Consider the following 19437-nt stretch of genomic DNA (forward strand, 5'->3'; position numbering starts at 1 on the left):
TTATCACAGTATTGGGGAGCGGTGTTGGCCACTTCAATTTCATCGACGCTTGGTCCTTTCAGCCCAGCAATGCTGACCACACAACTCATCGATTACGCCCATAACGCGCCATTTGCTCCCAGCAAAGATATACCGCGAGTCCTTGGACTGTCTATCTTCTATCCCACCGCAACAAACACCACCGTAGCCACGTCTTACTGGCCGCCAGAGAATGCAGCAGAAGAGAGCGAAGGGGACATCACCGCTGGCGTCAACATCACCTACCAAGGGCTGCTCTCATTGACGGTTCCATTAGCACCGCCAAACACAAGCATTGCTGCTCCCCCAGTCAACGCCTGGTTTTCGTCGTGGCCGGTGCTCTTCTTCTCGCCCGCATTCGGAGAGACCCGTTTCCTCTATACATCTCTCCTTCGCCAAATCAGCAGCATTGGTTACGTAGTAATAACTTTCGAGACCGCGTACGATACAAGTGTCTTCGTGCTGGCGAACGGGACTGTCGTTCCGGGGAATAGCACTTTGGATAATGTCTCAGCAGAACAGGCAACGCTGTCTGCTACAGCAAGGACCGAAGACGCTTCGTTCATCCTTGATCATGCGCACGATAATATCACTTGGCTCATCCCGGGCTGCAAAGACACTTGCGTGAACACTACAAACGTCGGTATGTTTGGGCACTCTATCGGCGGCGCTGCCTCGGCGACCGCTATGTTTACCGACTCACGGATAATTGGTGGTCTAAGTAAGTATTTATATTGCATTGCGTCTAGATTCGGACCGTTCAGTTCCAATCTACCCCCATTTCTGCCAACTAAGCTAACTTCTTAGACTACGACGGCGCGCTCCTTGGCCCCGTCGTCCAGAAAGGCCTTAGCCACCGCCCCTTCCTCATCTTCGGCACCCAGAATCAAAGCAGACATAACACCGGGCCTCTCACGACGCTCACCAACTGGACCACCGTCTGGCCCCGCATCAAGGAAGCGCCCAAGTGGTGGCTCCTGCTGAATCATTCGCGCCACTACACCTTCTCAGACTTACCGTTGATCGCGCAAAAGCTGGGCGTCAAGCCGAACCAGACGAGCCTGGTGGCAGCACAGCTGACGGATGCGGATGCGGAGAGGAACGAGAAGGTGCTAGTTACTTATACAGCGGCGTTTTTCAAGTCGGTTTTCACGGGAAAGGTGGAGGAGCTGATGAAGGGAAAGAGTAACAAGTGGCCCGAGGTGATATTTGATTCGTTTTCTTTGAACGAAAAGAGTAGGAAAGGCGTCAATGAGACGGACGTGCAGCCAGTAGATAATGGTGCTCGCGAACAGAAGGCGAGAGCGAGGGGAATGGCGCTTGGAATGGGTCTCTTAGCGCTCGTTATATCCACGTATATCTGAACTGGGGATTGCAGATAGGACATGATTTTGCATTACTGACTCCTTCTTTCTGACTAAGACATTAAACGGCTTACAGGGTGGCCTACAAGATGCGTGCATGATGTCGAAGGCTTCATACCATCTCGTAAATTCATATTAAACATTACAACACGATGCAAAGTGCACCGGTAGCCAATCCAAACGTCACCAACCAAGCCCCCAACGAGCTATACAAAGTCGCGCCAACCCTTCCCTGGCCACCAGCGCCGCCAGTGAACTCGGCAATACTGCTCGAGGCCGAAGCAGACGCGGCAGAAGAGGCCGACTCCAAAGGCGCAGTGGTGGATGGCCTCCGACTGGAAGTCGAGGTCTCGTCGTCAGCGGACGATGTCTCGAGTGGTGGCAGTTCAGTCGCTGATTCAGGGGTGGGGAACGATGCCGTAGAGGTTATATCATCAATGGATGACTGAGCGTCTGCGCTGTTGGAGGCGTAGACGCTCGTGATGTATGTGGTGGTGACTTCACTCGAGGTAGATGTGCTACGGGTGAGTGCTGGGACGTAGATCCAGTAGAATTGGTAGTAGTAGCTGCATGGGAGTTAGAAGCTGATTTCGACAACATTGAGTGTGGTTTCACTTACTAGGTGATTGTGAAGGTGAAGTATGTGTAAGATGTGCGGGTTATCGTCGACGTCACATCTGGAGGCGGCGTCGTGAGCGGCACTGAGCTTGATCGTGACGGCGCGACAGCACTGGTGGGCGCGTTGCCTTCCTCAGGCGTGCATGCCAGACATGTCTCTCCAACAGGACATGACCCCCCGCCAGAACAACAGTAGTAGCCTGGGCGAGCGTAGGTGCCAGCATCGCAGCAGGTCGCATCATCTGGGGCGCTGTATAGAATTGAACAGCACTTCGCCCCTTGTGGTGCGCAGTAAGAGGTCAGGCCCACCGTTCCGCAAAGGGTTTCTCCAGAATCACCTAGGTAGAGACTGTCAGCTCTTGAATATGTTGAGTGAACGTCTGTACTAACAGGCTCCTTGTCGCTTTGCTAATGAGGCAATCCCCTCACGTTTTGCAATCGTATTGCCCTGAACAGCAGATGCGAAGATAGCAAGCGTGCAGAGAGTCTTGATGATTGTGGCAGCCATCGTGAAATTTTTTACGCAACTGACGTTCCAAGTCGAGACAGAGCTGGTAAAACGCTCTAACACGAAGGTTGTAGCCTCATATTTATCTTTTGTTTATCCCCTCTGCAGCCTGCTTCTGCTTCCGCCCAGGCACGGCACACCAATACGAGATTGCAGCTGAGAGTATCGTGGGGAAGCTCCCCGGCCCCCACCCAATCATCGCTGGAGTCGAAGACTTAGCGTTTTCCTACGTGCGCATTCTCGCATTCAGGCCCTTTACCGGTCGCGCGTCTCGTATTTGGAGTTTTGTTGTCTGTGGGGCGGAGCGATCGACCTAAGCCACATCGCGTTGAGGAGCCAATTGTCCAGCCACGATGTTGTGCAGGCTCGTATCGTAATGCGAATCTGTTCCTGTTCCTGATTAGCGAGAGAACGGCGCTCTAACATTAGAATAGTGTCTCTTTGCCAGGCTGTCCGAGTACCTGGGTACCTCCTCGGTTGGACATTTTGCCATCGTAGAGGGATTCGAGTACTGTCAAGCAATATTGCGTTGCGTGACTGGCTAGATGCTCCCAGATGACGAGAGTAGTAGAAAATGATTTTCCGGCATGTAAAACGATGGACGTGGAAGAACAAAGCGGAATGAAGACTGTAGTGTTGGGCAGGAGTGGCTGACGACCGGTGAGTGGGTGCTGGGCTGGCCTTAGCCCCGCTTGCGTCTTGCACACTCCATCGCCACATCGTCTTCATCACCCCTTTCTGATGTTGCTGGCCTTGTTTTTGTGCAAGACCGCGTATCTGCCGAGTAAGTGTTCACCGGGCCCGCATCTAGCTGAATCGCTCCTTAGTTCATGGCGCGGTCTTGACGGCGTCTCTTCCCTTTGATGCTGTAAAAAAGTCAACAGATGCCTCGATGACGAGTTTACCCTCTTGTAATCACAAGGCCATTGCGCTATACAAGCACCCGGTTTTCCACGCCATTAAAACTCGGCTAGCTCAGGTCCGTCCACTTCTTCGGAGGTGGACCGGCAGCATCTCCGTGAGGCAAGTTCGTTCGCTTCAGCATTGTGTGTGGGTGCAATGCGAGAACAGCAGATTCACAAAGCGCGCAGACGCAGGCGACACAGCGACAAGTACATATGTGGGGCTCGAGCAGAAGAGCGCGGTCAATCAACATGTCAAGGATGCAAAGTTCGCGGCGGATAGCCAGCAGACGTCACATTTGGGACATTTCCAAGATCTATCATGATCATAATGCTCCTCTCGTTCGTATCCTGATACGTTGGTGCTTTCGTGCTGACCTTTAAAGTTGCAATTTCGGTCCCATGAGCCTAGAGAGGAATAAGCGCGCGGGTACGTGTAGTCTGAAACCTCGCTCTTCAGCACCGAGTTGTTCTCGATGCTCGCCGACTTTGAACCACTTTCAGATGATCACACAGACTCGGACGACGAGAGGCCTGCGATTTGTACTGCCATCATGAAGACTACCCGGAGACGACCAAAAATCTCTGAAAATTCTTGCTTTGGGAAAGACTTCTGCACTTTTCACGATGCCGTGTACCTAGATCTTAGGATGTAACACCTACTTTCTGGCTTTGTCACGCACACAAAGCTATTAAGACGGCTAAATTCGATATCAAAGTAGACAGAAAATGGACTTATCTTCAAAAAAGATTCCACAGTAAACCAATTGGGGCATGTCGTCGGCACTGACAGCCTAGTTTCCTGATGCCAACTTCTACCGGCGGTACCTTTCTGTCATCCATCCTTGACTAACGAGTCTTGGCGATAAATTCCCGCAGATATGCGGAAATTTACAGGATCATATTGCCATCAACCGATTTCGACAGCGGTGGTGGCGTGGGTACGGTGTTTCGGCTCCTCAGGGCTGAAACTTCGATGTTTATTGCTAGCCTCGGCAGGACTCCGCACGATCGCAAAAGCACCCGCCTTATTGGCTGTACAAGGACGTCTGTTGCTCTCGCATGAGATCCATATCTGCACAAAGGCCGCTACCCCTACAAGAGCCCAGGAAAAATTATGCGCCTATACAGAGTATATCCTTCTAGGGGTGCGTAGCGTGGCAGTGTGATCGGGCCTCTCTGTGATCTTTTACATGAGAAAACCAGATGCACTACGCACCCGAGCTCTTGGGAGGTCTAGAAAGAACTGCTTCCAAGAGTTTGGGAGTAGTGGGTATCCTGTAAAGAGAATAGGGAAACAACAGTTCGTATAGGCATCTCAGACGAATCAAACTCCACCCAAACAATCTGACACGGTGGAGCACCGGTGGCACAGGCACTTTATCGACGAAAAGCTTTGTGAAGATGATGCTATATAACATGGAACACTCCCTCTAAGGCTTCTGCTTCACCACGCGCAAGCATTACATTCTTTTCAGCAGGTCTTTCCGGCTATCCATTCGCTCTTTGCTTCTTCTTTCCATTCTACATTCGCTCTTCGTTTATTCCACAAACAATCATCACTGCTCGGTCAGAATGAAGTTTTCTGCTGCTCTTGCCATTGGTGCTGCTGCCCAGGCGGTCAACGCCCACTACTTCTTCGACACCAACATCGTTGGCGGTGCTGTCCAGCCGGCTTTCAAATACGTTCGCCAGTCGACCCGTGCTACCAAGTACAACCCGATCAAGTTCTCGTCCAACCCGGCGGCTGATATCCGCGATGGATCGACCGCAGATGGCCCTGATATCGTCTGCAACCAGGGTGCCTTCTCCTCTGCCGGCAAGACTGAAGTCTTGACCGTCAACGCTGGCGACGAAGTCAAGCTCCAGTTGGCTGTTGGTGCCAAGTTCCAGCACCCCGGCCCCGGTCTTGTCTACATGTCCAAGGCTCCCACTGGAAGCGTAAAGGCATACGATGGATCTGGCGACTGGTTCAAGATCTTCGAGGAGGGCGTCTGCGACGGTGGCGACTTCACCTCCACCGCTTGGTGCGATTACAACAGGAACTACATCGCCGCAAAGATCCCTAAGGATACTCCCAACGGTGAATACCTCCTCCGCGCTGAGCACATTGGTGTTCACCGTTCCCACGTCAACCAGCCTGAGCACTACGTCTCGTGCATGCAGATCAAGGTTCAGGGCGGCGGCAACGGTACTCCTGGTCCCATGGTCAAGGTCAATTCTTCCTCAACACACCCCTGAGCTTCACTTGCTAACAGTCTGCAGTTCCCTGGAGCATACAAGGCCACCGACCCCTACGCCAACTTCAGCATCTACAACGGCCGCAAGGCTTTCCCCATGCCCGGCCCTGCTGTCTGGACTGGTGGAGCCGGCAGCGGCGCCTCTGCTCCCCAGGCTACCTCTCCTGTCGAGCAAGCCGCCTCCTCCGCACCTGCTGCTGCCAAGCCCACCACTATGTCGACCGTTCGCGTTCCTGCTGCCCAGCCTACCCAGGCCGCGCCCGCTACCGGTGGCGCTGGCTGCGCTGCTCTCTACGGACAGTGCGGTGGAAACGGCTTCACTGGAGCCAAGTGCTGCTCAGCCGGTTCCTGCAAGGTCGCCAACCCGTGGTACTCCCAGTGCCTCAACTAAGCCAGTTGAGAAATCTTGTATGGATGCTTCACAGGTTTCTAACCTATGTGGGGAATGGAAGCTGTGCTTGTAGCACAGCAGAGTGACTGATTGTATCAGAGTAAGCCCAGGGCTTTTTATCTTCTTCTTTATACCGTAGAGCTAGACCTACGTTATTCTTCCAAGAGCTAGAATCTCTTTGTATATACTTACAACGGCTTCTCAACCAGGACTTTGGCTCGCCTCTGCAGAGCTTTGTGACTCCAGCGTCAATTTGTGACCCGACACTCGTGGCATCCTTACCGAACCACATTAACCGAGACTCTTGAGTTGGCATGACGATATAATTCTTTCGTATTGGGGCCGCGCAGAACTGCATGAGTTCTTAGTGTTACTGTGACACCTATCGTACTCCGCCCCCCGTTCTGTGTGCGTGTGACCCCTGCGGGCACGCGAAAACGGTGAATTACCCCACATGTGTTCTAATATAAGCATCTTCGCCAAACACCATGTCTATGACCCTTGGTAAAATGAACCAGTTCGAGCTGCGAAAGTACCCACTTGGTCATCTAGCAGTGTTCCTATACAGACAGTGCCCATGGGAACGAGGAGTCTTAGGGCTATGGGATATGATGTTAAGCTTATTTTCATGATCGGGTGGAGTCTTCAAGGACGGGGCGTAAGTCGCATCTAAGTTTCATCTCGTTGAAGCCTGACGGTCCGACAAACCCGTCACTTATACACAATGACATCTCTTCAATCGCTTGGCTGCGGAAAGCTTTCCTGGATGAGTGGAACAGCCGCTTTTATATCATGGTCGACGAACCATGCATTTCTCTCTCGTGTATCTTCTCCCACCATGCCTATATCGCCCTTACGATTTTGCACGTTCGTAGCTACGGTAGCGTATGCGCAGCGCATTGGTACCTACGAGCCAGAGATCCACCCCAAATTCCCCATCACATCTTGTGCTCCCGGCGGCGCATCATGCACAACGCTCAACACCTCTCTCGTCATGGACGCAGAATGGCGCTGGATCCACAAGGACAACACCTATACCAACTGCTACTCGGACGGCTCCTGGAACACCACTATATGCCCTGACGGCGCGACTTGTGCCGAGAACTGCGCATTGGATGGTGCCTTGTACCAGGGTGTGTACGGTGTCACTGTCAAGAATAGAAACCTCACGCTGCAGTGGAAAACGTATTTTGGGTTTGCGCAGAACGTGGGGAGCAGGTTGTTCGTGCTGGATGAGGGGGTTGAGGACAGGTATAAGATGTGGAAGCTGTTGAACAGGGAGATTGCGTTTGACGTTGATGTTAGTGAGTTGCCGTGCGGAATGAGTGGGAATCTATATCTTGTAGGGATGGATGAGGATGGTGGGATGGAACGGTACAAGAGAAATAGGGCTGGCGCACGGTACGGTACCGGTTACTGTGATGCGAATTGTTCGCAGAATCTGAGATTTATCTCTGGAGAGGTAAGTGCTGTAATTTGTCAATTGCATGGACTTGATATTGATCGTGGGTTCCTCAGGCCAACGTAGAAGACTGGCAACCGAATCCTATCGATAACCTCTATGCAGGCAAAGGGAAGTACGGCTCGTGCTGCCCCGAGGTGGACATCTGGGAAGCGAACTCCGTGTCCAACGCACTTACTGCACACCCATGTTTTGCACCCAATCAATCACGCTGCTGGGGGCCGGCTTGCGACGCGATGTGTGATGTAGACGGTTGCGATTTCAACAGCTATCGTCTGGGAAACACATCGTTCTACGGTCCTGGGAAGATCATCGACACAACGAAGAAATTCACCGTAATCACACAATTCCTGACGCATAACGACTCCGACACTGGAGACTTGGTCGCAATTCGGAGGAAGTATATCCAGAATGGCGTCAATTTCTCTGAAACCATAGGCCAGATCCCGTCCGTTGACCCATTTTCTGGGATCACTGATTCGTTTTGCCGCCAGCAGAAGGCTGCGTTCGGCGAACAGGACACCTTTACTAAAAGGGGTGGGATTGCGGCCATTAGCACAGCGATGGAGCGCGGTATGGTGCTCGTCTTTGCTATCACAGAGGATCAAGACAGACACATGCTTTGGTTAGATTCGAATTGGCCGGTTGATGCGAAGTCAACCGCCCCTGGGGTGGCTAGAGGGTCGTGTGCGACGGATTCCGGCGACCCACAGGGGCTGCTGCACACGCAGGGTCGGGCTAGCTTCGGGAATATAGTAGTAGCAGGTATTGGGCGGGCTGAAGCGGCGTTGTAGATCGAGTCGAAATCAGCACGGTGATCCTGCTGATGTTCCAGTTGAGGTTGTGGGTTATGAAATGCCTGAATCCTCGCTGTGGTCTGAACAGAATCCTCCGCTATTACAGAACGAGATCTGGCATGAAGCAAGCGACCTAAGCTGACTTCATAGTCGGCGACTACTCGTTCACCTTCTCAGGCTGACACCCACGGACTAGCTCTTTTTATCATATCTCTTGCAAGCGAATATTACATCTGGGCATCAAACGGGGTCCACACAACCGCAAGCGTACTATAAGCGACCGGAATGATATTTGTTGTACCGCTTCTGGATGCCAGCATCCGGCTGCTGCATATCATCGAGGTCGCCTACTTCCTCGCTCTCCCCTACGCTCGCCTCTCCCTGTCCTCTCGGTTTCCTGCACGTAGTGCTAAGTCATCCGCTCTAGCACCGACAGCGCAAAGATTCCGCGCAAGGGTAGGCGAGCTGGTAAGGTCGCCTTTGGTATGATTGGTGGGCAAAACGACAGGGGTAAGCGAAGGAGCATCTAGGTTGTGGGGCTAGCCACATGGGTATAGCTTGGTGAGTTGGGAATGGGGAACAGGAAGGGTAAGCGAAGGATGAGTTCGAGAAGGGTTCGCTGTGTTTGTGCAGGGATTGGATTGATGTTGACCCGATGGATATCGGTATATGTTGTCACGTTGCAAGCGCGTGGTTCCTGGTGTCGGGGATGATTTACCGGTATGACGTGTACTTCGCCTAATGCTTTTGAGCACACGCGCAAATCTTCAAGGACGGTAGCGCGTCCTCGGGCTCCCTACGGTAGCAGCTGTCGGTAGGGGAAGGGAACTCAAGTTGCGCTTGAATGTGCATCTACTCGTCGGAAAATAAAGAATCGTTCGAAGGCAGATTGAAATCAAGTAACATGACCCAGCGCGGCGACGTTGCTAATGAAGAATGAAATGCATCCACCGTCGACAACGTTAGAACTAAAAATTGAAGTAAAGATCGATATCTCTGGAGACCCTTCCTCCATGTGTCTCACTTGATAATGTTCGAAATAGTCATCGAGGCGCGTGCTCAACATGACTGTAACCCCAGGCCTCCACAATAACGTACGAGAAGGAATGTGCTTGGATCGCTCCTGGAGCAACATACGCGAAAGAAAGAGGCAACCAGCGTTACTAAACAGGGAAAGAAATAGCGAAGTGTAAGGTCGTGAGCCCATGCACATGCTTTCACATTGCATAGCCGAAGGAGAACCCCACCACGCTCCTGGGCTGTAAGCATTGTAGCCAGGGGCTGCGCGATCGAAAAGGAAGTGGCCACGACCAAGACGTTCCGTGCAGCCCATGACATCGGCGAAGAAGCACCCTCGCTTGTTGAAACCACGAGCGGGCAAACAGCCATCCGCAAAATTCGCGGTGCTGGCGAACATCCCATCTGATGTAACGTTGTATTCTCCACATTGCAAGACGCCGTTCGTCTAAAATTGCTATTCCGGGAACGTGGGACCATGAAAATGATATCAAGACCGCAGGGTTATTTCAGTGCTGCAAGGCGGTTGACTGCGAATGTCATTGAGCGCCGCGCATCGGTGTCGTTGACGCGGGGCTGTGGACGGTGGTTCAGCGAGGCTATCTGCACTGTCGCGCGATATATCGCATAGCTAGCTGTATCAGTTCGGCTCCGTTCGCCAATCGTACGACTTACATCAACTGTCGGGCATGGAGTCCTGGTGATCGCGGAGGTCTCTCTCCGTAACCCTCGAAAAAGGCATCGCTGCCAGTTGCAATTGCTTCGTTCATGAGAGGGTCGCCCCAGATCACGTTTGAGAAACCGACCAGGCCAGTGACTTTCTTAGTTTGTTCGTCTACAAGCACGCTCTGCGGGTCGCACATGTCCATTGCTACCATGCAAGGCGTTTGGACTTCGTCGAGGGTGTGTAGGTGTTGTTCGACGTAGTATCGAATGCTGTCATACGGCAGTGTGATGAGCATGTCTTCGCAATCCCGCAGCGCCGATTCCAGAAGAGCGCGGAAGGCCTCGCGCCAAGATCCACTACCTTTGTTTGCGAACACGGTGTGTGTCATACCGAATTGCTGCGCGTTGAGCATCGTGATGATTCGCATGTAGGCACCTAAGGTTCGGTCGATCGTGGTACGTTCATGCGCGGAGAGGTACGTGAGCATTTCAGCGAGTTTCCTCCCTTGTACAAAGCTCATCAGCAGGAATGGCGATCCGAGAACTCCTCCATGCTCTTGATATTGGTACACTTCTGGCACCGGTAGTTGTCCCTGGCGGTATTCGCGGAGATAGCGAAGCGTTTTAAGTTCGGTTTCTAGACCATGTTTTTCATGTCGGAGAGCTCGACTTGACACATGAGGCGGGCACTTCAGCACAAAAATGCTACCATCGGCCAATTGTGCCCGGTAGACTTGGTGTAGACGTCCAGGAAGGCGCTCTGCTTTCCGTACAGTGATCTTGGAAGAGCGAAAGACGCTCTGAATTGCTCTTTGGATGCCCGAGAAGTCGGCAGAAGGTGCACATGTGGGAGAAGATGCCGACGATGAAGAGGAGATGCTCGACACTGCAGACCCTGCTCGAGCTGATCTGCTAATGTGTCTGCCATGGTTCATGGCGACCACAGGGTAGACGGCCACATCGAGAGGAGGCAGATGCATCTCTATTGAGATTTGAAGCGAGAGACTTGAAGGGGATAACGTCAGCAAGTGAACGAAAGAATAGGAAGTGGATGGGTAGTTACATCTGCATGGTGTGTCTGTTCTGCTCGATTTGAATGATCTGAAGGTAAAGAGGTGGAGTATTGTCGAGCGCAGCCTGGATACCATAAACAGTGCAGTCGGCGATCAGGGTAACATGCGTGGTGTCAAAGGCGTTGAGATCATGGCTTGATATGATCGTCCGAGCAAAACCGAGGATGTCGAGGTGTTCAAAGTGGACGGGCATGTGCTTGTCACCGACGCATCTAGCAGTTGACAGCTTTACGGACGCCGCCAGGCGCCTGCAGGCTTGACCAGCTTATGCTGCGCACGATTTCGTATTGCATAATGGGTAGATCCGGCTGGAGCTAGTCTGAAAGAGACGCAGCTGCGCAGGGATAAACGAGTAGGCAAATGGATCTCGAAAAAGATCGCGGGAGGCGTCCCTGGGTGCTGGGGCGGCTGCATCAATGTTCGTCTAACAGATCCTAATTGGGAACAAGTGCATCGCCTCCCGGTGTCGGTTAATGCACGTCCTCATTGGTGGAGCTGTTAGGTAAATGCTCGGGAGCAAAGCAACATCCAGAAAAACTATGCACGACGAATGATCATGGAATCGTCGGATGGAATGTCTCAAAGCACCATGCAGGAATTCGGTAGTCTGGATTGAGGCTGATATTCGTGCTAGACCTGGGGATATTGTACACCGCTACATCTCCTCCAGCTGAACCCCAATAAGCGAATTGAATCGCTTGAACGCGCGCTCACCAAGCGGTCACCAAGCGGCCACCATCGAACTTTTAACGCCACGATGACCTTGGCGGAACCCGAACTTCTGGAGACGACGTCGGTGAACATGTCAGGCCAGTCTCTTGGAATCATTTGTGCTTTTGTGGTGTCGTATCCTGTTCAGTGGGATTCCCTCGTACAATGGCCCCTGCAGCCTGCAATAACATCCACCCGGGTCTGTTCAGTTTCAGGTGTTCCAGCGCGGGATGTGCTACCGCTGAAGACGCCCGACGCCGGAGCCACGGCATCTTGTCGACTTGGTCGATCTGTGATTCGACAAAGTTAGATCTCCGTTAATTCCTTCTGATCCTGTGAGACAGCATTTTCGTGTGTTGCTCTCTCCTGATCCTTGGAGGCGTTACCGACTGCTAGTTCATCTGGGTCCTTGGAGGTGTTATCATCTTTTACCTCCTTCTGACCCTCAGGGGTAGTGTTGTCGTCTGCTACTTCCTTCTGATACCCGGAAATTGTATTGTCACGCAACTCGGCGAGATTGTATTTCTTGAGCTTATCGTAATCTGGGCCCACTACACTCATGCCTATGACACTCTGCGGGACGTTAGCACCGAGGGCGGTTAAAGAACGCCACAAACGCAAGGGAACATGCGACAGGCACGTGTAATGTTTCGTACCTGGTAAACTTCCACGAGTATCAATCGATCGTAATCCGAAAGATTGACCTTGTGGCCCTTGCCGACGAGGGCTGCAACCTGCTGTATAATCTCATCGCGGGAGATCTGTTTATTGTTTCGGATATTGACTCGAATGGCGAACTGCGCAGCTGATCAGCATGTTTCCATCCAGCTGCAGAGGAATACGCAAACCCGCACTTCATTTCTTGGTTTCAAGATCGAGATGAGACCAACTTACTTTTTTCCCGGTCTGTTCGGGCCCATGAAAGTGCGGAGCAAGGACCTCGGTAGCAACGTCCTTCAGGCCATTTCCTGCGACTTTACCAATGGCCGAAAGCGGCGTCAGCCTCTTCACGAAACGACATCGCTGAGGCTCGTTGCCATCTGCGGTATCCTGGCAGATCTTGTGGAGGAATGACACGGGCTCAACGGGTGAGCGAGTTTTAAAGAATATCACTGGTCAAATTCAGCATCTAGCACAAATGAACCATGACGTTGGTACAGCTTACAGCATTGCCCAGGCAATTTGATGTTCTTGAACAGCGGCTCCACCTTCGGTTTTCGGATTCCTTCAACTTCTTTCTTGATCTCACTTTCGATGTCGACATCGCTTGCTTCAGAATCTTCACCCTCAGCTGCCTCGGCTTCCAGGGTACTATCGTACAGCTGTGACGCATACTACGATCATTGGCATTCGCACACGAACTCGATGCAGATGCATATATAGCGCGGTGGCGTGCACTTACCTTGTCGAACAATTGTCGCAGGTCGGAAACTGTTGGTGCTTCTTTGTTCATGGCGCATGTCACCCAGATACCAGTGTCGCCAGGTTGGATCCCTCGGTTCTCGCCACCTGGAACTGTCCATTTCTGCCTGCCCTATGAACCATTTAGCATTACAAGAATGGGAATAGTGGAAATGCCAGGCGAGGGAGGCGGCTTGGTGCCAAGTTCTTTCCCGACCTGCTTCGTAAAGAAAGGGCTCACCTTGGACTTCTTCCTGTTACCTCCGTCCCGCTGATCGGGACCCGCTTTCCGCTTCCTCGGGTCGGTAGCCATGTTGGGCGAGAGGGTGTGAGAATGGGTGGAGGGTCCGGGAACGTGACGCAGCGCGAAAACCATATCTGAAGGAAAAGTAAGCTAACCTGTTATAGACTAACTCAGCCGCCAACACCAACCCGTAGATGTTCTCATTGGTCACTGCTGTGAGACCGAGAGACTTCCTCGTCTTTTCTAATACGTTTGGAATCATTTGTGCTTGTAATGCGTGTACATTGAAAAAGCGGATGGTATGCTGTTGTAAATTCAAAAACCCGAGGCAATGGCTCAGTATGTGACAACAGCTGTGACGCAGGCCCTGTCATCACAGCTGCTGTGTCTCCGATTGCATGATCTTATCGGGCACTGGATCTTGTGCACGATGAATATTGTCTCCGGGTTTCAGTAGCTGCGTACCTCGTATTGCGGTGTATTGGACATGCTCGGGCGTCATAATCCATGTCTCGAGGTGCTCGTGGGTTATTCCGTCTGACCCGGAAAAATTACACCACAGCGGGGATCCTCAGCCTTCTTTTCATGTTGAGAAGAACAAGGATCACTTGGATTCCGAATCATAGTTGAATTTCACTTAGCATTGTGAATCAGATCTGAGTATCGCAATGATGTATTCCAATTAGGTTTCGTACTGTTGCTCAGCGTTGCTACGTTTGAGGTCTGCTGCGACCTATCGTTCGCTCTTCCATTGCCACCCCAAGAAAACTAGCTCGCAGGTTCGACCAGACGTTCGGCAATGCTCTAACACGGCTTGAGGCTTGCGCATTCCTTCTCTTCGCTTTTGGTGCCACTTTACTCTAAAAAAGTATGTAGATGCCTGCGCTCCATGTTGGGTTGTCTGAAATAGCCACTGCGACGATCGCATGGCGGAGTTTCGCTACCTCCAGTGACCGCTGATATATCTCGTCAAGATATGTTCAGTATTCTAAACTACGCACTGTATAACGTAAGGACGCCATAAAGCCATGTTTCGATTTGGAAGCGTTGCTGATGCCGCTCACGAGAGCCCTTTGGGAGGAAAGCTTGACTCTCTTTTAACTCCGTCTTTGGAAATGCGGGCAAACTTAAGCGTGGGGAGACCTGACCACTCGCCATTCCATTTCTTTAGCTGCTTCAGATTCTCGGCGTCCTCAAGGTCAGGCACCCAGAAGCCAGAGGCGTACTCGCCTTGCTCCATGGCCTGGTTCTGCTTCAACAGAGTTTCGCGTGTCGAAGGCGGTCTTCCGGGACGACGCTCTGCCTTCAATGTCGCCAACTCTTCATCATCGCGACCAAGGAAGTCGTCAATCATGGCCTGTACTTCCGGTATGGACAGTGGAGATGCATGCTCCATGGTATATGATTGAAATGATTTAATGCGAAGGACTTTTTGGAGTCAGCGGATCGCCAAACCAGAACAAGAATCACTACTCACGGTACGGGCGATTCTGCTTTTCTCTTACCGCAGACAGGCGATTGATCTTGTCGTCACGTTGAGCAGCACTTTGCAGGCGGCGTGTATCCCGGCTGTTCTCGTGAAGAGCGACATTTTTGCCCTTCTTCTTGGTTATGTGCTTCTGCACCTTGCTCATGCGGTGGCTCGGCATTTTTGTGATTTTGTCGAGGTTGAATGCGGATTGGAAAAGGTTGTCGCCAGCCAGAAATTTTGCTGGGGAAGGCCTACAGAGCGCTTAGCGTGGTGGCTAAGTGTGGCTCGCAGGTGCAGGCACGACCCTGGACTGGACCGTCCCGCCTGGCGCGTCGAGGCCCGGTGCGACGCGTCGAATGCGACTCCAACTGACACGCATTCAACGACCGCCAACAGCGACGCCTCCCCTTTCGCCTGAACCTGTGCTAGCGGTAATGTTGCAATAGCAGGCGACCCGTTCAAGCCGTTGGTAGGCTTCGACACGGCACCGGCCCCGCGGCACAATGGGCATCTCTGGTACGTACTCGGCCACCAATGCCTGCATACCTGCTCACAATGCAAAGGCCTCCTGCCGCTACTGAAGTCAGTACAGAAGCCATGCAGCCTCAAGGCATTTGCTGGGCAGACCATTGGCGTGGATGCCTACGGATGGCTGCACCGCGGCACGGCTGCGTGCGCCATAGAGCTGGCCCAAGATAGACCGACGACGAAGTAGGCAATTACGACCCAGCACGATGGACAGTAGCTCACGACAGTAGATTTGTCGACTTTGCCATGAACCGCGTTCGCATGCTCGTGCATTTCGGCATCACCCCTTACCTCGTGTTCGATGGCGACAATCTCCCAAGCAAGTCCGGCACGGAAAAGGATCGGAGAGAAAGGCGGAAAGAAAGCAGAAGACTTGGGCTGGAGCTCCTCAAGGTTGGAAAGACGTCGCAAGCCCACCTCGAGCTCCAGAAGTCGGTCGATGTAACGCCGGAAATGGCGCGCATGCTGATTGAAGAGCTCAAGCACCACAACATCCAGTACCTTGTCGCTCCCTACGAAGCAGACTCACAGCTGGCCTATTTGGAACGCAAGGGAATCATCGACGGCATACTGTCCGAGGACTCTGATCTGCTGGTCTTTGGCGCCAAATGCTTGATTACCAAACTCGACAAATACGGCGAGTGCGTCGAGGTGAATCGGAGCCATTTCACAGCCTGCAGGGAAGTCAGCCTAGTAGGCTGGAGCGATGCCGACTTTAGACGGATGGCCATCTTGAGCGGCTGTGACTACCTTCCTGGCATTGGCGGCATGGGCTTGAAGACAGCTTACCGAATGTTGCGAAAGCATAAGACGGTCGAACGCCTCGTCAAGGCTGTTCAGTTTGATGGGAAGTTCAAGGTACCGAATGGCTTTATGGAAGACTTCTACCAGGCTGAAAATACTTTTCTCTACCCGTGGGTGTATTGTCCTATGTCAAAGCAGCTGGTCAACCTCACCAGCCCGGGTCCCGATGTCGACATCTCGCAGATGACCTACATTGGAGAACAAGTACCTTCTCACCTTGCGTATGGCGTCGCACGTGGCGAACTACATCCGCGCTCGAAACAGCCCTTGATCCTGCGAACACAGAACAAGCCGACGGGCAAACCTCTCCGACCAGCGCAGACGAGTATCTCGACCTCACAAACACCGATAAGCAAACAAGGTCGTCCAATAGATTCTTTCTTCAAGGCGAAGCGCACTCCTTTGGCAGAATTGGACGTCAACCTCTTCACACCATCACCTAGTCAGCAATCGCTGCTAGAGCGACAACGAACAAACACCGGTTGGGATGCAGTTCCAGCTCCACAAAGCAGCCACCGACCACAGCCTCCACGAGCTCAAACCGCGCCTCAGCCAGCGAGACGCATTCTTTCAAACTCGATATCTGCGAGCCAAACCAGACCAAGTCGCTCGAAAAGGCAACGATTGTGCTCGGACACTGAAGCCAGCACCCCGGCAACCAATGAAAGCGATGTCATGCGAAGTCGCTTCTTCGCCTCGTCGGTCGCTGAACCAAGTCCATCTCTCCGCCATGACAAGACCCAAAGGAGACGATCCAGCAAAGACTTCGAATTGTATTCCGACGATTCTGTTGAGGAAGCCATGGCCAGCTTGGTAGATCCGGGAGGAAGTGGGCCTTCTCCTAGGAAGAAGATGAAGGTATTTAAGGACAGCTTCATATCTAGCAGGGCTAGTGACTCGCAGTCAAGTGTCTTATCGAGATCTACGCTAGGAACGTCACAGGAAACCCAAGATGCCAGCGAGATCACGCCTGCAACTTCGTTTGGCAGTCCTGAGCCTGAGACTGTTTTCAGTGCTCCCTTATCGAGACAGCTCAACCATCTGCGCTCGAGATTCTCGTACGGCGCAACTACCTCTTCTCCATTGACCCCACTCGCATCGTCGAGACCACCGTCCGCTCGAAGTTCAATAGCGCTCAAGTCTACTTCAATCAATCGTCACGTTCGACAGGAACATGATCCCGCGCTTGATACAACAGATACGGCTGTGGTCGGGGACTTTGAAGACGAAATTTTGGTAGAAGCTACCACCTGGGCTGTTGCGGGAACCGAGGTAGAGGTGCCCGCCAGCGACACAGAGGACACTCCGCTTAAACCGGCTACGCCACGTCAGCAGCTTCAAGTGAAAGGAAGCGAAGAACTGCTCGTACCGGAGTCGAGCGACGCAGAGAGCATATGCTCGCCCCGCAAGCCGCTTCTGAATCTTGGAAGATTCGCATTCGGCGCATGATCTTTTGATGCGATTATTGATACCCAACCAGGTCTCGAAGTTTTGCACATGATTGACGTTATCTCAGCTACTTGTATATCCATACCACGTGGACGAATTAGCATGATTGGATTGAGCGGTACATTGATTGGAAGCGTAAAGTGAGCGGTATCGTTAAGTCCATGTCAAAACGTCAACCACATTTCTGCATATTAATATACCCACATCAATTGATGGAGTTCTTCTCAGGCATGTTGTCTTATACTCATTCGCATTGGTGACACCGCACTAGTTCACGTACGTCCCTGTTCCCGATCGCAGCAGCAGTGTATTATAGCCACGCAGCCCAGCTTTTCGATTGTGCCGGGGGATCAAAAAGACCATGAGTGACCGATGTCTGATCTGTGACGCCTCCTTCACACAAAGACAACCCTGTCGTCTCACAACACCTGACTGTCCCCGCTTTCACAATAAACCAGACAAAGAACCCCTGAGGCTGTACGGAGCAGATTCTCGCAACCGTTCGCTCCTACACTGCGCAAGTCTTTCGCGTCTTTGTTGCTTCCTGGTTGTTCCGGATTGGGTGTAGGACGAGATGGGCACAGTATTAAACGTGGAGCTGCTCGACTGAAGGACGGATGTCTGTCAAACAGAAAATACGATCGAAATTCGGTCTTTCAAGCAACCAAAAAAAACTTTGTATCTTGCTTGGGCAACAGCTTTCTGTGCAATAGAAACACTCCAATTCCAAAGATTACGTAGGCGCTTTTAGTCTTCGCTTTGACAACAATGGTACGACGCAGTGGGCGGGTAGGTATATGATATTATCTACACAACGAACCGCGTACTGACTCAGTCTAAGAATGCCGCTAAGCCGGAAGGCTTTTACAGGGAGTCTGAGATGACGAAGAGGGCACAAGAGGCAGTAGTACCTGCGCCAGCTGAAGCTCCTACCCAATCATCAGCCAAAAAAACAGGCCAGAAGAAGAAGACGAAGGCGACGAAGCAGACATCTGCTACTAAGACTGGTCGGGTGCAGGAGAAGAAGCCCGATCCAAACAAGTCTACTGCGACGAAGGCCAAAGCAGACAAGAAGAAGCCTGGTCGTCCAGCTGTGCCTTCTAATGATGTTCTTCTCGCTGCTGCTGCGGAGGTAGAAAGGAAGACCCGCACGGGAACGCAAAGGATCGCAAATGATAAGCCCAGCTTGGAGTTCCATATGAAGAGGCCGGTTCCGCTTTTCAAGCCCCAGCCTGAGGATTTTGAAGAGTTTGAGGAAGACCACGACGAGGATGAAGAAGACGATGAAAAAGAATAACGTTAGTACGAAAATTGATGCAGCCAGTTCCCAATAAAAAGGTTCCCCGCACGCCCAACAAAACTAAGAAGAAACATGCCGACCCGAGCGCTGACCCCTCAGTAAGCAAGCCCCTGAGTCGGACGTCGAGCGTACTATTCAAGCTTCTTGTTCTGTTGCTGACGTAAACAGGAAGTGGAATGATTTGGTAGGTAGGGAGACTGTAGATGGTCGTCCTCCACAGCCACGTATGCCCCTCAAGAATGTCGCAGTCGCAGAATGACATGCCTGGTACCACACCCGGTTATTCTCAAGTATAAGAGAAGTAAGATTTGGTAGTTGGTCCTGGTGGGGCTTGGTTGCTCGGATTCTAGAAGAGGTGGGTTTCAAAACTTTTTTGGCATGTTTGGAGTACTTGTATGATAGTACCTGGTAGGCGGTGTATGTTCCTGCTCTTTTCTTGAATAGAATTGTAATCTAAATGCTGACTAAATGCT

The 19437-nt window shown here is 52.1% G+C and overlaps 9 protein-coding genes across 9 annotated transcripts; 5 read left to right on the forward strand and 4 right to left on the reverse strand.

Moving 5' to 3' along the window:
• Positions 1-69: 69 nt before the first annotated feature.
• CC84DRAFT_1264113 (uncharacterized protein) lies at positions 70-1389 on the forward strand (the record flags this gene model as incomplete). Its single annotated transcript, XM_018185284.1, has 2 exons — positions 70-739; positions 826-1389. 2 exons carry the CDS (start codon positions 70-72, stop codon positions 1380-1382), a joined length of 1227 nt encoding a protein of 408 aa, XP_018030112.1. The 3' UTR covers positions 1383-1389.
• Positions 1390-1524: 135 nt separating this feature from the next.
• Positions 1525-2508, reverse strand: CC84DRAFT_1222756 (uncharacterized protein; the record flags this gene model as incomplete). The annotated part of the gene is made up of 3 exons (XM_018183412.1): positions 1525-1948; positions 2002-2338; positions 2391-2508. 3 exons carry the CDS (start codon positions 2506-2508, stop codon positions 1525-1527), a joined length of 879 nt encoding a protein of 292 aa, XP_018030113.1.
• A 2477-nt stretch (positions 2509-4985) lies between these two features.
• CC84DRAFT_1181214 (uncharacterized protein) lies at positions 4986-6041 on the forward strand (the record flags this gene model as incomplete). Its single annotated transcript, XM_018180537.1, has 2 exons — positions 4986-5624; positions 5676-6041. The coding sequence occupies 2 exons, from the start codon at positions 4986-4988 to the stop codon at positions 6039-6041; spliced, it is 1005 nt and encodes a 334-aa protein (XP_018030114.1).
• Positions 6042-6871: 830 nt separating this feature from the next.
• CC84DRAFT_1232246 (cellobiohydrolaseI) lies at positions 6872-8297 on the forward strand (the record flags this gene model as incomplete). The annotated part of the gene is made up of 2 exons (XM_018183751.1): positions 6872-7503; positions 7560-8297. The coding sequence occupies exons 1-2, from the start codon at positions 6880-6882 to the stop codon at positions 8295-8297; spliced, it is 1362 nt and encodes a 453-aa protein (XP_018030115.1). The 5' UTR covers positions 6872-6879.
• Positions 8298-9821: 1524 nt separating this feature from the next.
• On the reverse strand, positions 9822-10963 carry CC84DRAFT_1191111 (uncharacterized protein; the record flags this gene model as incomplete). Its single annotated transcript, XM_018181163.1, has 2 exons — positions 9822-9948; positions 9993-10963. 2 exons carry the CDS (start codon positions 10961-10963, stop codon positions 9822-9824), a joined length of 1098 nt encoding a protein of 365 aa, XP_018030116.1.
• A 698-nt stretch (positions 10964-11661) lies between these two features.
• CC84DRAFT_1210046 (uncharacterized protein) lies at positions 11662-13507 on the reverse strand. The gene is made up of 6 exons (XM_018182260.1): positions 13410-13507; positions 13170-13301; positions 12933-13101; positions 12662-12879; positions 12424-12564; positions 11662-12340 (listed from the first exon to the last, which is right to left on the reverse strand). Exons 1-6 carry the CDS (start codon positions 13479-13481, stop codon positions 12074-12076), a joined length of 999 nt encoding a protein of 332 aa, XP_018030117.1. The 5' UTR covers positions 13482-13507; the 3' UTR covers positions 11662-12073.
• A 570-nt stretch (positions 13508-14077) lies between these two features.
• Positions 14078-15107, reverse strand: CC84DRAFT_1199886 (uncharacterized protein). Its single transcript, XM_018181641.1, has 2 exons — positions 14890-15107; positions 14078-14840 (listed from the first exon to the last, which is right to left on the reverse strand). The coding sequence occupies exons 1-2, from the start codon at positions 15059-15061 to the stop codon at positions 14473-14475; spliced, it is 540 nt and encodes a 179-aa protein (XP_018030118.1). The 5' UTR covers positions 15062-15107; the 3' UTR covers positions 14078-14472.
• A 150-nt stretch (positions 15108-15257) lies between these two features.
• On the forward strand, positions 15258-17866 carry CC84DRAFT_1130717 (PIN domain-like protein). Its single transcript, XM_018175868.1, has 3 exons — positions 15258-15399; positions 15447-15594; positions 15642-17866. Exons 1-3 carry the CDS (start codon positions 15387-15389, stop codon positions 17662-17664), a joined length of 2184 nt encoding a protein of 727 aa, XP_018030119.1. The 5' UTR covers positions 15258-15386; the 3' UTR covers positions 17665-17866.
• Positions 17867-18332: 466 nt separating this feature from the next.
• CC84DRAFT_381101 (uncharacterized protein) lies at positions 18333-19220 on the forward strand. The gene is made up of 2 exons (XM_018185974.1): positions 18333-18453; positions 18506-19220. The coding sequence occupies exons 1-2, from the start codon at positions 18433-18435 to the stop codon at positions 18959-18961; spliced, it is 477 nt and encodes a 158-aa protein (XP_018030120.1). The 5' UTR covers positions 18333-18432; the 3' UTR covers positions 18962-19220.
• Positions 19221-19437: the final 217 nt, after the last annotated feature.

The sequence above is a fragment of the Paraphaeosphaeria sporulosa genome, assembly GCF_001642045.1.
Source record: "Paraphaeosphaeria sporulosa strain AP3s5-JAC2a unplaced genomic scaffold CC84scaffold_14, whole genome shotgun sequence".
Classification (NCBI taxonomy): domain Eukaryota; kingdom Fungi; phylum Ascomycota; class Dothideomycetes; order Pleosporales; family Didymosphaeriaceae; genus Paraphaeosphaeria; species Paraphaeosphaeria sporulosa.

Excerpts from the sequence above, each read along its gene's own strand:
- CC84DRAFT_1130717 (XM_018175868.1), top strand. Across the intron at positions 15,595-15,641 it reads CAAGATAGACCGACGACGAA|ATTTGTCGACTTTGCCATGA; the intron begins GTAGGCAATTAC and ends TCACGACAGTAG.
- CC84DRAFT_1210046 (XM_018182260.1), bottom strand. The coding sequence starts at position 13,481 with ATGGCTACCGACCCGAGGAAGCGGAAAGCGGGTCCCGATCAGCGGGAC. Across the intron at positions 13,102-13,169 it reads TGCGACAATTGTTCGACAAG|TATGCGTCACAGCTGTACGA; the intron begins GTAAGTGCACGC and ends CAATGATCGTAG. Across the intron at positions 12,341-12,423 it reads TACTCGTGGAAGTTTACCAG|AGTGTCATAGGCATGAGTGT; the intron begins GTACGAAACATT and ends AACGTCCCGCAG.
- CC84DRAFT_381101 (XM_018185974.1), top strand. The coding sequence starts at position 18,433 with ATGGTACGACGCAGTGGGCGG. Across the intron at positions 18,454-18,505 it reads TGGTACGACGCAGTGGGCGG|AATGCCGCTAAGCCGGAAGG; the intron begins GTAGGTATATGA and ends ACTCAGTCTAAG.
- CC84DRAFT_1199886 (XM_018181641.1), bottom strand. The coding sequence starts at position 15,061 with ATGCCGAGCCACCGCATGAGCAAGGTGCAGAAGCACATAACCAAGAAG. Across the intron at positions 14,841-14,889 it reads AAAGCAGAATCGCCCGTACC|TCCTTCGCATTAAATCATTT; the intron begins GTGAGTAGTGAT and ends GACTCCAAAAAG.